Source organism: Vicugna pacos, chromosome X (genome assembly GCF_048564905.1).
Source record: "Vicugna pacos chromosome X, VicPac4, whole genome shotgun sequence".
Taxonomy (NCBI): Eukaryota; Metazoa; Chordata; class Mammalia; order Artiodactyla; family Camelidae; genus Vicugna; species Vicugna pacos.
The window spans coordinates 74103187-74122923 of NC_133023.1; the positions used below are offsets into that span (position 1 = coordinate 74103187).

General features: G+C 37.4%; 1 protein-coding gene across 5 annotated transcripts in view; it reads left to right on the forward strand.

Annotated features, from left to right (window-relative positions):
* DIAPH2 (diaphanous related formin 2) overlaps nt 1–19737 on the forward strand; it is a 784101-nt gene that overhangs the window by 588632 nt on the left and 175732 nt on the right. For all 5 annotated transcript variants that reach the window (XM_072956799.1, XM_072956800.1, XM_072956797.1 and 2 more), the window contains one exon: nt 16065–16200. In XM_072956799.1, the coding sequence (XP_072812900.1) occupies nt 16065–16200 (136 nt within the window). The remainder of the gene's footprint in view (nt 1–16064; nt 16201–19737) is intronic.

The window sequence follows — 19737 nt, forward strand, 5'->3', positions numbered from 1 at the left end:
ATTGGTAACCATTTTGGTAACTGGTAATCACGCTCCTCCTGGACTCGAAATCTAATAAGTGGTCTTTGTAGTAAATGCTTCACCGCCCTCTAGCTGGTCTCTCTCTTCCTCCTCCTCTCGCTGTGCTCTCTCAGCCAGTTTTTCAAAACCCTTTCATTATTTTCATGATTCCTTTGACTCATTATCAACATTGACTCAGTAAATATTTGACTAAAGCACTTAGACTTGTCTACATTCACCCCATCACTTGACGTGGTGAAATCTCAAAGTGAGCTGTATGTGCCACAGGTGTGTGACTCTTAAGTAGAGCTATCCAAAGGCACAGGAAGGACCTCATATTTACTCCAGTTTATTCGTACAATCTAGTATCCAGCCTCTCATTTGTCAGCATTACTTGGTGATTTACTATTCTGGTATGACTGACTATGACCATGTAAATCTTCATTATTATCCCTAGCCAGCTACTCCCTGCTTATGTCTCTAGGATGGTTTTCTCTTTATGGTGAAAATCATTAGAGAAGGACTATCCTTCAAACATATACCTGATCTTTCTACCTTTTCTAAGTCTTGCCATCTTCAAAAACCTTTTGAAGGGAATAAAAACTTTCAACTTCTCTCTTTTGGGGAGTTGCTGCACTTTAAAAGAAGAAAAAAAATGGTCCTAAGGTTTATAGGATAAATTTTGTCATGTTAAATTTCTTAAGTAGATCATAGTGTTATATTTTACCTTTATAATTACTCAAGCATAAACACAACACGCAGAAAGTAACACTGAGATTTCACTGTAGTAGAGGATCTGTGAGTGTAAGAGGCGTTATACAGAAATTCACATTGGAAGAAGTCAAATCTAGAATGTAAGGTTTGTTATTGCAAAGTTTTGTACAGGAAATAAAGTCCAGTGTGTCTGTAAACTCCCTAAATCCCTTAGTAAGTTATTTGTCCAACATGTCCAGCCTAATGGCAAAAATCCCTCTATACCAATAAATAAGGCAACTTGAGCAGAAGATTCATGATGAAGCCGGAAAACTCCTCTATAAATAATGGCATTGTATCCAGGGAGGAAGGAGGTAAAGGAGAGGGCAGTAGATCATTAGCATAGTAAGACAAGGATATTCCCATCAGTAAGTAAGCAGTGACATTTGGCCAAATCTAGGTCATGATCAAAGATATAATCACAAGTGAGATGGGTTTTACATCGTGGAATGTAGCTGCAGTGCTCGTATACAGATGGAATGGCTGGCTTCCCAGAATGCAGCCACCACCATATAACAGCGTCCTTATTATTTCTAGTTTTGAAAAGAGGCTCCTAAAGCCGAGTACCCTGGTTCCAACCTCTCTCCTATCCAAACCCAATTTTGAAGTGATGCACGCTATAATACTGTTTTCAGATATTTTCACAGATCACCTCTTTCTGGCTCTAGCAACCCCAGATTCAAGATGTTGAATAACAAGCTCTTCACGTTATATTTATGGTTTATAAACGAATGACTCAGACATACATACCTCTAGAGCCAAAATAACCTTAGAATGGAAACTGAGGAATTCCTTACGGGCTTATCTCATCACTCCGGCACCGGTCATGTCTTCCAGACCCTTTTAGCAGCTAACTTAGCTATTCTTTCAAATCGGTTTTTTAGAGAAAGCAGGTTCATAACTTGACTTGGTTCCACTGCTTTGCCATTCTTCCTGTAAAATTCTTTTTTAATTCTCAAGCAGAGTTTCCCTTCTTAGAATTCAAATGCAGGCCCTAGCATTCTGTTCTGGAAACTGGAACAATATCTGATAAGCTTTGTCCTTTACATACATACCCACTTCGTGTCCATGGGTAGAGTTATATTCCTTACTCCGGTCTTCCCTGAGCTTAGTTATCCATCCTTTGTTCAAGGCTTGGCATTTCCCAAACTTCCAGCACTTCCCTTACTCTCCATCAGATGTCTTCTCAGGTCTTTATATATCCCGTAAACCAAAGGGGATCCAGATTTGTGAGATCTTGGTTTGTATAATTTGGGAAGCAGCATTTAAGAAAAAAGGTATACAAATATTTCTCTTTTGTAAATTTTACAGAAACGTGGGCAAGTGAACACGTTGCCCGCACCCCTCCCCTACCCCGTGCAAGTAAGGGATCCTGATGCTCTTGCTTCATTTCACCTCATGGTGCATCTTCCTCTGCCCTTAGAGTTATTCAGCCCACGGATTGAGCACAGCTCTTTAAGAAAGCCAAACCATCAAACGGGATAAACCCAAAGAAGAATGTTGTCATCACACGAGCTAAGCTAGTATTTATATTAAATTAATCATCGTGGTCTTCATTAATTAAAGAATACTAATTACATGACACCTTTATATTAGATGCTCTGTGCGGCTTACACTTAAGAGTATTTATCTGATATAATATCTATACCTGAAGCAAACTAAACCAACACAGCACATGCCCTTTCAGAGACTGTTCAACTAAGCCAAGATAGAAGCAAATGGGTGCAAAGGAAATATATGGGTATCTGAGTGCATGTTAAATATTTAACAGATATATTAACATTATATATGAAAAAGGATGAGTGTCTCTTGTAATGATGGTTAAGGAAGCAGTCCTTGTGGTCTCCAATTTAATCTGAGGGAAGAGAGGTTTAGAGATGTGCTCTCTCTCTTCTCTTTAATGAAAAGGACATTTCCCTTACCATCAATGTAGCCGGAAGTGTCAGGTTCATGTCAGGACCGCTGTGACCTCTAGGGGCTGTCTCTTGCCACTCTTCCATGCCTCATCGGCTTTCCTTTTGTTGTTTGTGTTGCCTGGCTTCCACTCATTGTGGAGTGTTATATATGTTTCTCTGCATATGAAAATTACCCTGATTGTTTAGACATCAATAAAGGGAAAGGTGCTACCCCATAATTACCAGAAGGACATCTTGCCATCAGTATCCTGGAAGGTAGGATGACAACACATCAGTCACTTTCTGCTTAGAAGAGCACAGAGCTCTGACTGGCAATCAAGATGGCTTTGTGTCAAACAAATTGAGCAAAACCATTTTAATTTACTTCTCTGAAAGAATTGGTGCCTTGTTGGTCCAAGAGTCAGAAATCTCTCTTTATTCACTAAGAATTGGATTCCCTCCCATGTGACATTTATTCTCAGTGATGATCGGAAAAAAAAAAAAAAGGATCTAGACTCTAGACTCTAGAATACTATTTCAACTGACAGTCTAGGAGATTGAGTAAAAGAGGACTGACACTCTAGTGCCTCTTTGCATGACCCTTCAGTGCCAGGAGGGCAAGAGCCTTGTCAATAATGCTTATCGCTGATCCCCCAGGGATGTGACAGTATGTGGTACTTACTAAGTGAACGTTTCCTGCTTCTCAGAGAAGGTACATGTCACTAGGTGCAAATAAGGCTCCAATTGTCTTACTTGGCCTCTTCCTTTCCCCGTCTTTCCCATCACCCAAAGGACAGAAAAATTACCAATTACCAATTACCAATGGCAGTGTGTCCAGAGGAATTTCTAATACTTCATTAAAATGTATATTTTTATGTGTATATATATGAAAATTTCCTATATATATACATACATATATATATGAAAATTTCCTTGGTGTATATGTTCCCTCAGAAATAGGATCAAGTTCAGTAAGGAATTGGTAAAATGTAAAATAATTAAGGGCATCAAGCAGGTGTCCTAGAGACAAGAACATGCACAAATTCACTAGAAAAAGATTTTTGATTCTTAGTGTAAGAGTACTAATCATTAATCAGCAGTATGCATTTTCTAAAGAGAAATCAGAAATATGTAGAGTCAAAGGAATTTTACCCCCATTGTTATCTTGACTGAAAGATAATGACATTTCCCTAAATATTTTGCAAATGCCTGTTTTCAGTTTTCCCTAAGGGCTATGTAGCATGTGCTTGAGATCTTTTCAGGGATACTACACTTTGCAATTGGAGGGTGGATTTGATTTTTGAAAAAAAACCCAAAGTGATATGGAGCCTAGTTTTATGAATAAGATATATGGTTGAACTGGGTAACAAAATCTCTGGTCAAAAATAGTGTGAATCTGAAATAATGAGACTGACTTTATTTGATTCAGAGGTCAATTCTGAAAGAAGAGTTTCAATGACAGAGTAACGGCCCTCACCAAAATAAGTTTATGGCTTCCCAAGGGGGCCATTTGAAGGGTGGGATTCATGGTTTCAACAGGTATATTGGAACCAATCTTACAAGTTTACAGTTGTAGCTTAAAATGTTACAAAACAAATGCTGTGATATGTTAAAGAGACTTAGAGCATGGAAAACTGGGAATATCCTTACTTTAGATGTCGGTTAACCAGTCTTATAGGGTATTTTCCCCCAGCTTTGTTCTTTTTCTGCGGGGAGACATACATTTGAGGCTGGAGAAACCTATAATTTAAAAAAGAATGTCCAACAAGTAGAGAAGTCCCAGAGGAAAACCTAAGCATATTAAATTTATAAAAAGAACTCTCTATGAGAGTTATTATTCTAGAAAATGATATTGAGTGCCTAAATTGGTAATCCAAATGAATTTTTTTTTTTTTTACATTTTATTTTAATGGCAATACTAGGGATTGAACCCAGGACCTCATACATGCTTAGCATGTGCTCTACCACTGAGCTGTACCCTCCCCGACAAATGAATCTCCTAAGGGCCTCTCTGACCCCATCCCTTCTCCCAGCATTCACCCTACAAACTAAGACATTCCCCTACATTGCATTTGAGGGTCAGCTTCACTTTTGTGGAACTCAAGCACCGCAGTGGTTCCTGGAGATGCATTGTACCTCCATGAATAATTTTTGTAAGGAAGATACTGACCAGGTTTCTATTTCTCAGCGCCAGTAGACAAGATCTGGGCTTAAGAAGCTAACAGTATTTGGTTAGACATAAGGAAGTACTTCCTTTTAGAAGTGATTAATTATCAGCTCCAGTTCTGGGGGTGGTCATGGAAACCTATTCACCGGCACATGAGTAGAGCGCGCACTCCTTGAGGGCCCTTCCTGTTCTGAGTCTCTGTTTCTACTTGTCAAGGTAATTTGATATTCTTATCCAAATCTCCAAGGTGCTTTTCAGCCCACCCAAATTGGTCTCATCAAAACCTTATTGTAAGATGGTGACAGTAATAAGGCAGTAGTAGACTTAGCTCTCAGAGCTGTAACATACCACTTGTATTACCCTCCCACTGTCCCCCTCCCTAAGATGTTTTCCCATTAAAATATCTTATCAGTCACTTTCGAATTTCATTCTGTTCCTTTGGTTCAAAATAGAATTTTTTTTTTAAGTTATAGATTAACTTCCTATGGGTGCTCAAAGCACTTCGTAGATTTTAATCAAGCCGAGGTCCATGGAGGCATGTCAAACTCAATTGTTTTTCTTTCCCAGATGGAAAGAGGGATACTCCAACACCTTTGAAGAAAAACAGGTCTGCAGAAACCTGCAGCATTTGAAAACGTTTTCCAAGCTACAGATTGTAGATTAACTTCTAGCTAATCAGAGTTCAGCGTTCTAATGGACTGTGAGGGGAGAGAAAATTTTCCCTCCAACTTCACATCACATCTTTGCAGTTCTAAGGCAAATTTTATTTATTTTTTCTATTAATTTTTTTTTTTTAATGGAGGTACTGGGGATTGGACCTAGGACCTTGTGCATGCCAAGCACACACTCTACCACTGAGTTATACCCACCCTCCTATAAGACAAATTTTAAAAGGAGGCCTTGGGGATTACAGTCAGCCTTCATTATCAGTGCATGACCGCTTTGTAACCAACTGCAAGTTTAATATCCAAGGAGATTTGCACATAACAGTCTTTTTTTTTCTTTATTTCGTTTTTAATAATTTACCTTTGAGATTCTCTTCACGACCAGACTGGTGTGCAAAGATCTGTTTGTCTTTCAAACCTCCTGATATGTACAGCATGCGAAAGATGCATTAATTTTTTATTTGTTTCCTAAGGAGGCTGAACAGTAAGCTGGTTGTGCTGAATACCAGAAGGCTACTTTAGTGAACAGGTACTGAAATTCACTTAACTGGCTCCCTCTCCTGCAGCAGATCAGTTTCTTCTATGTCTCCCCTCTGCCAAAAGGGAGTCATTTACACAAATAAACTCTAGGAACTTTCCAAGTCTGAGCCTTCCACCCGAACCTGAGACAGTTTTGCCTTAAACCAAAAGATCACTGGAAAAGCTACGGTTACTGATGTTTATGGATCATGCAAATATCTCATTCAAAACGAAGATCTCCTTTTCCAAATTAGAAAGCATCTTTTCTTTTAACCTTGGAGGTTCTGTGTAAATACTCTTCGCTACACAGGTGAATTTCGCTGGAGAGTGTTGAGCTGTCAGTGTGACCAATGTCGTGGATATCAGGCCTTAGAAACACCAAGCATTGGCATTTTTAAGAAAATAAATGTAGAGGTCAGTGGACCATAACCTATAGATGATGAGGAAAGAAATCCACCATTCAAAGGTGGATGGTGCTTATTTCAATGCCACTAAGATTTTCTACATTAAAGAAATATGAGATGTGTAGGGAACTATGTGTAGAGTAATGTGGTTGGTAATTTAATGTTTGGAGAATTCCCAGACTGAGAACTATTATTATGTAAATCAACTAGCTCCAGCTGCTAATGCTTAGACACACGTGAAGTGGATCTAAAGTTCAACTAGTTTTTGACCTTTTATGTTAGGAAGACTACAGTAGGGAAGATGGAGCTACGAATTTCATCAGGGGGTGATTTTATGTAAGATGGTCAGGGAAGGTCCTCACTGATGAGGGGATGAAGGGGAGACATTTAATCAGAGACTTGGCGGTGCTGAGAGCAGAGAAAACACAAAGGCTCTCGGAAGTTGGGGATGGAACAAAATGACCCAGAAGTTAGGAGGAGGCTAGGTCACAAAAGACTTTGTAGGCTGTTGGAAGGGCTTTTTTTTTCCTTCAACCCCGAGTAGGAATATGGATTCTCTGGCAGACAGAAAGAAGGAAGAAGGAGGGAGGAGGAAAGAGATGAGGACAGAGCTTTAGGGGAAAGTGAAAATTAAGGGTGGGAGAGGGTAGTGACATGAAGGAAAGACAGAGAGAGAGAACAATCTGTTCTATCAGAAGGAAGGAAAGAACGTAGCATCTCAGGAATCAAAGAGGGCAGCATATATCTATTTTGTTTGATTTGGTTATTTAAATGATACATCTTGGATTTATACCGTATTTACATAGGTTAATAACACGACTCCAGTCTCCATCTAACTACAGTATCAATACATTTGTTCAGTGTCTATTACTCTAAGTACTCGAGCAATCTAATCAAGGATTCAATTACCCCAGTGAGAAAGAAAGTTATACCTCTCGGTTACAATCACAGTTGATTGGTTGATGAAGTATTCATGAGATCTTGCATAAGAAGAATTTTATAGGTCACTTGTACCGTAATAAGTGGAAATCTCTAGAAAAGAAAAAGGTTAGCAGTATTATAGCATGGATAGAGCCTTCAGAGGTACTGATTCTCAGAGTATAGTTGCTGCAGCTGAAAATTCTTCGCCCTGAGCATTTGTCATGACTCCTTCAATCCAATATGCCCTTTAAACACAGGGAAACTAGAGAAAAGGAATATCTAAAGTTGTTTGATGTTAATTAAAGTGTAAGATTTTTTCCTTTCTTTAATGGGAAGCCTTAATTTGTCCCAGTTCCAGCTGAAAAAATCTAATGAATCATTGCCACCATCTTATGTAGGTTTTTTTTTTTCTCCAAGCATCTGGTTGTTCAATTCTTTGTTCAAAATGCTGAAAAAACTCATCTCGGTTCACGTTGTGTCTTCCCATTTGTAACCTGACATGATCATTCTCAAATGGGAGTGAGCAAGGTCTTAAAGAGTAGATGAGTCCTGATTTACTATGGACTTCGGTATACTTTAAGATTTTCACCCACTCGTACTAACAAATAGGGACCTTGGCCCAACTTAACACGTCAGTCGTGATGACATATATTGAGATCTGTGTTTCCCAGCAACTCTTATCCCTGGTTACAGGCAAGTGCAGCAAATTGCAGAAATGTCTAACAGCCGGAATAATTCAAGCAAGGAGTGTGTTAGGTATCTATCTATATGAAGCAGAGCAGAAGGGAAGGAAGAAAATTTGCGGGGGGGTGGAGGGTGGGGAGGATGATGAAAAGGCATCATATGTAGAATTGGCTTTTTATTGTCACGCACAGCACGTCTGGGGGACAGGGAAAGGACATTCTCGCTATAACCCTAGTTCACTGGTCTGGACAACTTTCCATCTCTACCAATTTTGCCTCCTGTTATGCCTGGAATTAAATGAGAATCCCACCAACAGGCAAAAGCATTATACCATTTGTCTTATCTTCTAGTTGAAATCCTTCAGTAGATGGTTTTCCAGCAGGACTGGCACCCTCCTATGGGTAAGATGGGGAGAGTTTAAGAAAGTTTAGCCAGGCCTGGGGTAGAGGACTGAGTGTAGACTAATTCTCCTTTAAGCAGACCAAGTGAATGTTAGATTTGGAGAGAAATACTCACAAAAGACATAAAAGCAAACGTCTGTTTTCCAACTCAAGTGGCCTTAGAGTATGTGCTTCATTTTCTCAGGGAGATGATAGAACTAACTCTGGATGTTAAAAAACAAACAGTAACCACCCCCCACCACCACCACCAAAATCCACTGCCTCCCACCAGGAAGCTCCATCCCTGTTTATGCCACAGTCTCACAAGGTGTGTTGAACCTTGAGTAAGACAATGTGTAAATTTCATTATTAGTCCACATAGCAAAATAGTCTATGATGGTTTTGTCTCTTAGATTTGTCAAAGAATTTTTCCCTCAAACTTACTTTTTTTCCTCTCTCTCTCTCTATTTTTTTTTCTCCTGGCTCAAGAAGGCGAGTCCTGTCATCTGTTCAAAGTCTTGGGGTCTTGAGAGTGTGTGTTTCATATCCTCATACTTTTATCTGATATTGGAAGATTTCCAGATCAAAAAGGATTCTTCCTTCTCCCCACTGCACATGCACATATGTGCACATGCTCCTGGGTTGGGGGAAATGGAACACCAACCCTGAATTGCATGGCACATTGGTATTGCCCAACTGTGGAATTATACCATCATAATAACCACTTCACTCATTGCCTACTTTTCCAAGTGCCAGGCACTGAGCTTACTGGCTTTATATGCAAATTCTCATTGAATCACAAACCAACACTGTGAAGGACAGGTATTCTGTAGATCTGGAAAGCAGGCTTAGCACAGTTAAATGGCCCAAGGAGATAAAGCATAATGGTCGCTAGACAGCAAGGATTCAAACTGGATCTCTTAGCTCCTAAAGGCCATCTTCTGCTCACAAGGATATGCTGCTCTCTACTCAAATGTATGGGTTATGAGTCTTGATTTCAGAGGAACAAAATAATTAGGCCTCTTTCCAATTATTTTTACTCTGGGTGTAAAATTACGGGTCAGGAATTTTTAGAAGTCTTGTCAACAAGGTGCATTAAAAAAACGAAGCCTTAGAATCCTCAAACCTACCTAGGAAAGATCGAAATTTACAGTATCCATATCAGCAGTTTTTTTTATTGAAATTTTAAGTGTTTTATGTGATTTTAAAAGAGGTGATTAAAATAAAACAGTTTCAAATTCTGAATTGGTGAGCGTGAAACAGAAAGAAAGTAAAAGGAAAAAAGCTCCAAAAGCACACTTTGAATTAAAGCTGAAAGAGGATCTGGTGCTAGGACAGTGCAAGATTAAAAAATGTGGAGAGAATTTCACCTCTTTTGTTGTGTTTTCATTAAAAAAAAAAACCTCGGTGACATGTTTTAGTGTACAAAAGGATTCTCAGTATAATGCATACCAGGTTTCTTTATATTGTTGCCAAATGATTTGACTCAGGATCGTTTGTGAATCCTTCTGACATCCCTGATGAAGGAAGAAACACTAAGCAGCATGATCACAGTCTGCCTCTGGCACCAGAGTTGCCAGTTTGTTCACCGGGACATTTCCAACATACTCGTTTAAGTTTATGTGACTCTTTTCTAACACAGCTTCTGAAACTGAAAGAAATCACAATCTTGCCAAGTATTTTCATACAAGTACCCAGGATGACACAGAACTCAAAAGAGAAAAGAATACATTTCTAGTGTTTTTTTTTTTATGAGTGCCAAGTGAGAGTGATATGTGTGGATTTTTTAAATTATCTTAGATGCCAATAATATGGTACAGTTAAAAATCATGTTCAGTATGCTTATGAGAGTAGACATTATCAAGATGTCACATTTCTAGTCATAGGTCACATCCTCAAGACTTCCAAAAAAGAAGGAGGGGGTTGTGCAGAATAAACTGTTGAAACCACATGAGGTCATCTGTGCCTTAATGACCAAGTTCTTACTGTTCAAACTTGTAAATATTTCTTTTACCCATAATAATCAGTGCCCCCATGTATACTGAACATTTCCTCTGTACCAGGCCCTGTCGTCAATGTTTCATAGAAACATTATTTCCCTAAATCTATTCAATAGCCAAGTGATTTGAGTGGTGGTATTTCCATCCTACAGATATGGAAACTAAAGCTCGAAGAAATGAAGTAACTAACTTGTTCAAGGTCACACAGCTTTTAGATGAGTGATGGGAGCTTGGATTTGAAACCGGGTTAATGTCACTCCAAGATGCATTTTTCTTCCTAATTGCTCCACTTCTCCATCCCGCAAATATACTACAGCTTTCAGTGAGATCACAGTGCGTGCAGGGTGCGTCTGTAGTCAGCACTGGGATAAAAAGCCACTGAAGGCAATGGACGTAAGGAATGGTTTTTGGTGGGTGGTGGTTTCTGTTTTCAAATATCACGGGATTGGAAGATACTGGATTCATGTAGACCAGACATGAAAGAGGCTGGCATCTGAGCCTGTTGGAATTTTCTAAATCAGTTTCATCTCTTTCTTAAAGCTTAACTGGAATATTTGAGAGGTCTGAGCATTTACATGAGCTTTTTCTTTTTTCTTTCTTTTTTTTTCTTTTTTGCATATGACATTTTTAGTCCATAGGTCTCATTTGTTAATTATGCACAACAGGGGAAATAAGATTTCTAATTTAGTCATATTTTTCAGCCAGGCAATAGAGACTTAAAATTAGTGAGAGATTTAAAATTAGGTTGGTGAATATATTTTGCACTAAATCCTAGAGACATTTTTTGTTTTATTTTTCTCCTTTCATGCTTTTTACTGACTCTTGAAAAACAGATATGCCAGTTAAAACTGAGACTTTTTTTCTGTAAACATTTCTTATCTTATATGAGGTTACTACCAAAATACTTTCTCAGTTAGCAGCCTTTTAACAGAACACAGTTCTGTACATTGACAGAATCTAATCAGTTGGCATCCCCAACCCTAAGAAATAATGATTGATGCTTACTTGAGAATCGTGTTGAAGTACACATGAGTCAGCAAATATTTAGTGAGACTCAGCAAATATACAGCGTTGTTAATCACAGTCAATTATTTAAGGGTTTTTTTTTTTAATTCTTAGCTTAAATTTTCTCATGCTGCTTTTCTTCTTTTAATTATTTGGGTTTTGTTTCATTGGAATTAGGGTGAAAAGAATGTATCCCATCCCTCAAAAGAGTTCTCTCCCCATCAACTGTCACATGTTTAGGAGAGTTAAGCAAAGTCTTGAAATTTCTTATCTTTTGCTCGTGTAAAACTAAAGAATGTTGACATGAAACCATAGTCAAGATTTCCTGTTCTCTTTTTAAATTGATTTCTTAAGTAGAGAGAATTAAAGAGGCACATGTTTCCCATCCCAAATTTCCTAAAGCCAGAGCCAAAAAGTCAAAACACCAAGAGCAATCAGGTCTTCTTTTTAGCATGAGGCCGCTTCGTGAAGACGGGAGCAATGACGTAAGAATGAGAACCTTACTCCGCAGGCTGTGTTGCTTGAACAATATTTAACTTTGTAGATGCTTTCACTCATTTTAATTAATGCCAAACTCCAGATGTCATTTTCCTCTTCTCTTTTGATCTCTTTAGGATTACACATGCCATTTCAAATTGTGAGATTGTTTTGACATTAAATTTATTCCTGAAACGTTTTAAGATGTAAACTGATGGACCTATGATCGGGTCTGTTTCATCGTTTACAGATCTACATTCACGGTGTTTTAGTAGCGCTGGTTGCAAGCCTCCCTTTCGTATAGATCATCTATTCACAGATGCCAGATTTCTCCACTAGTGATTCTGTGATATTAGTTATTGACTTCTTTCCTTCTACCCCAAATTGTGTTAGTTTAGATTTTTATATACACATTTTTTTGAGTTTTACTCTATTTCCAAAAATTAAAATGGAATGAAATGTGGAGAATGCTACAGAAATAGTATGATTCAAGTCCATGAACCACATAAATGCCTATTGGTGATAATATCAACATTTCTGTTCTCAAATTATAGTTTGGATTTGGGCTTTTTTGGGTGTTTTTATAATTATTCTACTGTCTTCATTAGATAAGCTTGGTCTATGAAAGGATGCATATAAAAAAATCAAGAGTCTCTTGGGAATAGAATTGCCAGATTTATCAAGTAAAAATATTGGATGCCCAGTTAAATTTGAATTTCAGATAAATCATGAATAATGTTTTTATTATCAATGTGTCCCAAATATTACATGATATTTAGCATATGTATATCCCAAGTATTTTATAGATAATCAATAATTTTTATTTCCATGTGTCCCAAATATTACATCAAATTTTTTAGTTTAAGTATATGCCAACTATGGTTTGGGATATACTTATACTAAAAAAACTTATTCATGGTTTATGTAAAATTCAGATTTAACTGAGTGTCCTGTTTTTTATCCGGCAACTCTACTTAGAAGAAACCATGGTAATCTAAGTAAACATACGTGGTTCTGGTACTTAAGTAGCTGTGTAACCTTGGGCATCTCACTTAATTAACCTACCTGAACCTAAATTTTAGCATCTGTAAAGTAAGAACAAATAATAGTTACTTTGCAGATTTTTCTATAAATTTTGAGTCTTTGATAAAGATTTGAAGTTATGTACTTAAAACACCTGGCACATAATAAATTTCCATTAAAGAGTAGCTGTTATAAGAATAAAGAAGAAATACAAATGAAGTTACCAGTTTTTCCCATCTTCATAATAAATGACAGCACTCAACAACTAAATAGTCCAACAGATTGCTAATGGAAGAGTCCACCCGGATGTTGGTAACTGTTTTCCAGATCAGAGATTTGACCCCATCATAAAATTTACATTAGCATTAATCTCCATTCTGTCTCTGCTTCTCACTTCTTCTTGTGTTACTTACCAGAGATAATAGAACTTATTAGTATCAGAACCTGAATATATGTTGCTTTTTCATGTTGTCTTTTTTTCCTAAGTTACAATTTTATTTCAATCCCGCCTTTTCCAAACATCTATTTTTAAAATGTTTATTAATTTTTATTGAGATATAATTTATATATCATAAAATTGACCGTTTTGAAGTATGCAAGTCAGTGTTTTTTGTATATTCACAAGGTTGTGCAACCATCATCACTATATAATCCCAGAACATTTTCATCATGCCCAAAAAGACACCCCTTTCTCATTAACAGTTACTCCCCATTCCCCCCGCTTCCTTCCCCTGGCAACCACTAATCTACTTTCTGTCTCTATGGATTTGCCTATTCCACACGTTACGTATGATACCATATGTGACCTTTTGTGTCTGACTTCTTTTACTTAGCATCATATTTTAAGGTTCATCCATGTTGCAGCACATATCAGAACTTTATTCTTTTTATGGTTGAATAATATTCCATTGTATGGATACATACCACATTTTGTTTATTGTTTTATCAGTTGATGGACATTGGGTCTTTTCCACTTATTGGCTATTAAGAATGCTGCTGCGAACGAACATTCTTGTGCAAGTTTTTGTATGAACATGTGTTTTCTTTTCTCTAGGACATATATCTAGGAGTGGAATTGCTGGATCATATTGTAATTCTGTTTAGCATTTTGATGAACTGCCAGCCAGCTTTCCAAAATGACTCACTCTTTTACATTCACACCAGCAATGCAAAGCATTCCAATTTCTTCACATCTTCACTTATTATGATTGGTTTTATTGTTTTCTTATTATAACCATCCTAGTGTGTATGAAGTGGTACCTCACTGTGGTTTTGATTTGCAGTTCCCTAGCGATTAATAATATCAAACATCTTTTCATGTACTTACTGGCTGTCTGTCTTCTTTGCAGAAATAGCTATTCAGATCCTTTGTTTATTTTTAATTGGATTATTTGTCTTTTCATTGTTGAATTGTGAGAGTTTTTATCTATTCTCATCAGATGTAATATTTCCAAATATTTTCTCCCATTCTGTGGGTTATCACATCACTTTCTTGACAATGTCCTTTGACGGATCAAAGGTTTTAGTTTTGATGAAGTCTCATTTATCAGTTTTTTCTTTGGCTGCTTGTGCTTTTGGTGTCATATCCACATTGTCTTTTCTTCCTTGAAGAATAAAACATACGCCGAACTGTGAGAGGAGAGACAGAGTTCTGTTCCCAGCTTCGCAATGACATTAATGTGTGACCTTAGGCAAGTCTGTAACCTTGTTCAGAATTCGGTTTCTACATCCTTGAAAAGAAGTTGGATTCAGCAGAGCAGGCACTTTGTAATTTTTGGTGAATAAATTAATCTCTATGCAACCCCCCAGATTAGTGGTTCTCAACCTGGATAACATTTGGCAATCCCTGGAGACATTTTTGGTTGTCATAACCAGGGAGGGATGCTTATACTGGCATCTAGTGACTAGAGGTCTGGGATGCTGCTAAACATCTTACAGTGCACAGGGTGCTCCCACAGCAAAGAGTAGGCTCGTGCAAAATGACAATAGTGCTGAAGTTGAGAAACCCTGATCTAAAATGATGATTCCATTATTCCAGTTTATTTTAAGTGATAGTCTGAGTTTGTCTGCAGGAGCCAGATCGTCTTGTGCTCTAAGCCTGATGCTAGAGGTACCAGCGTGACAGTGGCAGAAGGGGGAGGTACCAATAATTCTTGCAAGTCAGGAGATTTTTTGAAAATGCTTTCAGGGCTTTTTAAAACTAGTATATCTTTTAACAGGAAGAAAAAATATATTGAATATATTCTTATTATTGAGTCCTTGTCTTTAGGGTTTCTGGAACAAAATAGTTTCTATGAAATAGTTGGTACCTGCTATGAAGTATGTCTAATAAATCATAATAGGAAAAAAACCCAGAACAGCTTGATGGAAGGAACTTGCAGTTGGTATGTCTCTGTATTAATGATTTCTCTGAAGTCAAAAATACTGCTAGTTCAGCTGATCAGTTTACTTCAACTTTCTCCCATACTGTCTGCTGGAATGGCCTCATTTCCTTGAGTTGCACGGGTAATCTAGCCAAAATAAAACAGACAGTAGCTTGAAATATGTTTCAGCATTCCTAAAGATCTGGGCATATAAAAAGCGATGGAACTTGCAAGTGTTTCTTTCCTACGGTAACATGGCTGATTGTCTCATGCCATTAGATGTAATCGTGACCGCCGCCACCACAGCCACCACCTCCACCACCGTTGTCATAGACTAAGTGTTCTAAGCACTTTATAAGTGCATCTCATTTTTCCTCACAAAAATCTTATCAGATAGTTTTCAAAAAACATTTTTCAGACAAGGGGAAAATGTAACATAAAGTGGTAAAATACTTTCTAAGCTATATTTCCATATTAAACCATTTCTTGTGGATTAAAACTATTTCCTATTTCAATAACAGAGAAAGTATGTTTATTGTGAAATCTGCAAACAGTCATGTTTCTAGTTTTCTGGCACCCTACGTAATGGCAATTAAAGCCTGAGCTATATATAATTTTTTTCAAGAAGAAATATCTTAGATTTATTAGTTTCTCTCAAAAATTAGGATTATGCACACACCTTGAAGCTGCTGTCATACTTCTCCACCTCTGAGCACATGCACGTGGGTATATATAAATTTTCAAATTGTGCAACTCCAATATGTACATAATGGAGGAATTAATTGTTTCACTTTGTTTACATGTACAGGAAGCAGTGAAAGAAAACAACAAGAGAAAAGAAATGGAAGAGAAGACTAGGAGGGCAAAACTTGCAAAAGAGAAAGCAGAACAAGAAAAGTTGGAACGCCAGAAGAAGAAGAAACAACTCATCGATATAAACAAAGGTATGAAGTACTTCCATTTTTCAAACGTAGGTATAAAGTGCAAAATAATTGTACTTCATTAATTTTGAATTATAAAGTGAATAATTATGTTTTTGCTAAGGTCTTACCCTGAAAGCTATGGGAAACCTGTGAGCATTTATAAATGGGACAGTGATGCGCTTTGATAGGTTTCTTAGAAAGATCATTTTGACAGAAGCATAGAGGATGGATTGAAAAGGGAAGGGCCTGAGACAACATAGGTTATGAAGTTAGTATCACAATCCTGACAAGAGATGATGGTGGCCTGAACTAATGCAGTGGTAGTGAGGTTACAGAAGTCACCAGGCAGAGGTATACTGGAATTCTACAGGTTGTGGATATATAGAGACCGATTTATTTTAAGGAATTGGCTTTTGTGATTATAGAAGCTGGCAAGTTTAAAATCTGCAAGGTAGGATGGCAGGCTGGAGGCCCAGGGAAGAACCAGTGTTGCAGTTCAAGGTCAAAGGCAGTCTGCTGGTAGAATTCCCTCTTGCTCAGGGGAGATCAGATTTCTTCAGGCTTTCAGCTGATTGGATGAAGCCCACCTCCATTATGGAGAGCAATCTGCTTTACTCAAAATCCACTGATTTAAATGTTAAATGTTCATCTCATTCAAAATCACCCCCAGAGAAACATCTAGAGTAAGGTTGGAACAAATATCTGAGCACTGGGGCCCAGCCAAGTTGACACATGAAATTAACCATCACCAGAGGGTTGTTAAAAGGTAGAACTGACTGACCCTTATGATTTTAGATGTGGGAATTAAGGGAAAGAGGCATTAAAGAAGGTGGTACCCTTCATAAAGAAAAAAACAATTCAGGAATAGAACAGACTTCGTCAGGAGGGTTATAATGATTAGTGACTTTTAAATGTATTTGATTTTCACAAGCCTTGTCAAAATGGGAAATGTCCTAGAAGCCATGGTGTGCGTGCATATGAAACTCAGGAAAGAGGGTTGGACTAGATGGATAGACTTGGGAATCATTGGTTTTTGATGATTAGAGTTAGGTCCTGTTAGTTTGCTAGGGCTTCTGGAATAAAGTACCACAAACTGGTGGTTTAGAACAACAGAAATTTGTTGTCTCCCAGTTCGGGAAGTCTGAAATCAAGGTGTAGCTCTTTCTGAAGACACCAGGGAGGATAGTTCCAGGCCTGTCCCCTCGCTTCTGTTAGCTCCTTGGCCTGTGGCAGAGCAGCTGTCAGTCTTCCCAGGGCATTCTCCCTGTAGGCGTGGCTGTCTTCACGTGCTGTCCTTTTTATTAGGACACCAGTCATATTGGGTTAGGGGTCCAGCCTACTCCACTATGATCTCACCTTAATTAATTACACAACTTATATGAGTTTGAATGAGATCACAGGGTAAAGTAGAAATCAGAGGTTCTGAAAGTATTTGGTCTCAGACCCCATTTACACTCTTAAAAATTACTGAGGACCTCAAATACCTTTTGCTTATCTGTGTTTTTAGATATTGACATTTTTCATATTATAATTTAAACAGACACCTGATGAAGTTATTTAAGAAATATGTTTAAAATTATTTATTGATTAATCCTATTAAAATAATGATAATAAACCTATATTACATGTTAAATAACTTTTTTTATGAAAAGCAGTTTTATCTTCCTTATTCCCCCCAAAAAAATATTTAGTAAGAAGAGAAAAAATTAGTGTTGTAAATCCCTTCAAAGTCTGGCTTAATAAAAGACCGCTTGATCCTTTTACCTGTTTCTACATTCAGTCTAATGCACTATCGTTCATCATGTAGCTTCTAGAAAACACTATACACTCATGAAAGAATGAGAGAGAAAAAGGCAAAAAAGTGTCAGTATTCTTAAAAAGATAGTTTTGACCTTGCAGATTTGAAATGATCTCAGAGGCCTTCACAAGTTCCCAGATTAGACTTTGAGAATCTCCAGGGTGAGTGGTGAAAAGAGCTAGGAGTCAAGACAGAGTCTGTCCAGTTTTGAGCCAAAAACATAATCGTGTTCCCACACCACACCATCTCCCTTGTCCCTCCACTCCAAGTACTTATCAACCTTTCACTGTTTCCTTAAAACCACACCTACAATAGAAAGAAAAAAAAAAAGAAACTATTTTTGATCATGTCTATAGTATGTATATATTTTCATTTGCCAAGATTTGGTTGATTACCTCTTTAAATATCATTGAAGCCATAGTATAAAGATCCGAATAAGTTTTTGTGCAAACGCTTAGCTAAGTAATCTGAACATGAAAGATATACTGTAAGATTCATCTTTCGTGTATTGTTACCATATCTCTGTTTATAGATCAAATAGTCAACTTCACCATTAGGTTCTTGTTTGTGGCCCCACAAATACTTATTACTGTTATTGTTTATTGTAATATTATTTTACACTTAAGAGTATATGTGTGTTAGTACTTATAAATATGTTTTTAAAAGAGATCCTTCCATCAAAATAGTGTAGTCTTATGCAGATGAGAAAGATGCAGAAAAGAAAGAATAAGAACAGAGTTGGGTAATTGGGTGTCAAGACGGAGCTCAGTGTCAGTTTCTCTGTGTCTTATAAAAGATGGTATTGTTAGCTAAGTGGAAGTCAGTTGCAGACATTCTGAGAGTCTGGGAGGAGGTGCAGTGCAGCTACATAAACTGTGAATCCTTGAGAGACATGACAATGAAGTGCCATCAGAAAGTGATTTAAAGAGCTTTTAAATGTGTCCAATTAGAACAGTGTTATTCACTTCCCACTGAAAGAGAGATGATCTAGAACATTTGATTGCCAGTGTGAGATATATATAGTACAGAGTGTAGAGGTAGCTCATGCACATGTGACTAGAGATACAGACTATTGGATGCAGGGGTCTCACCTGTAACAAAGGTCATCATGTAAAGAGTCCCTTGGGTAAAGAAAATCACTTTTAAATTACACACAACTTTAAAAACACAAATACTCTTCCTGTAAAGTTTCTATTTCATATCAACTTAGCCAAATTGCAAATCCCTCCCTTTTAAAAAATCTCCCATGATCCCATATAGCTAATAAGTAATAACAACAAGATATATTTCTCTGGCATGTAAAATTATAGACATTCATTCATCAAGGAGAAATATTTTTGAATCTAATTATTCAGAAGAATAATAGGATAAAACAAACAGAAAAGAGTATTTCTGTAATTTGGATGTGATCAGCTGAGCTCAGAATTAAGTAAAGATATCATGGAAACCTAGCAGCCAGAGAATCATATCCTTTCAGTTAAATCCATTTTAAAATGCTATGTTTCCAAGCTCCATTTTGAAAGAAGTGGATATTAGAAGGCAAAAGGCCATGACAAGAAATAGTATTTTTTTCATTGTAAAGGAGAAAAAAGATATGGTTATATATGAAAGAGACAGTCATTTGTAAACATTAAGTGACATGACTAAAAAGTTATTAAAGTCTGTACATGAAAAAAGTGGAGATCGGTCCTAGCTCTTCCACCTACTTGCTTTATGACCTTGTTCTGTTCCTTCATCTCTTCATGCCTCAGTTACCCCAT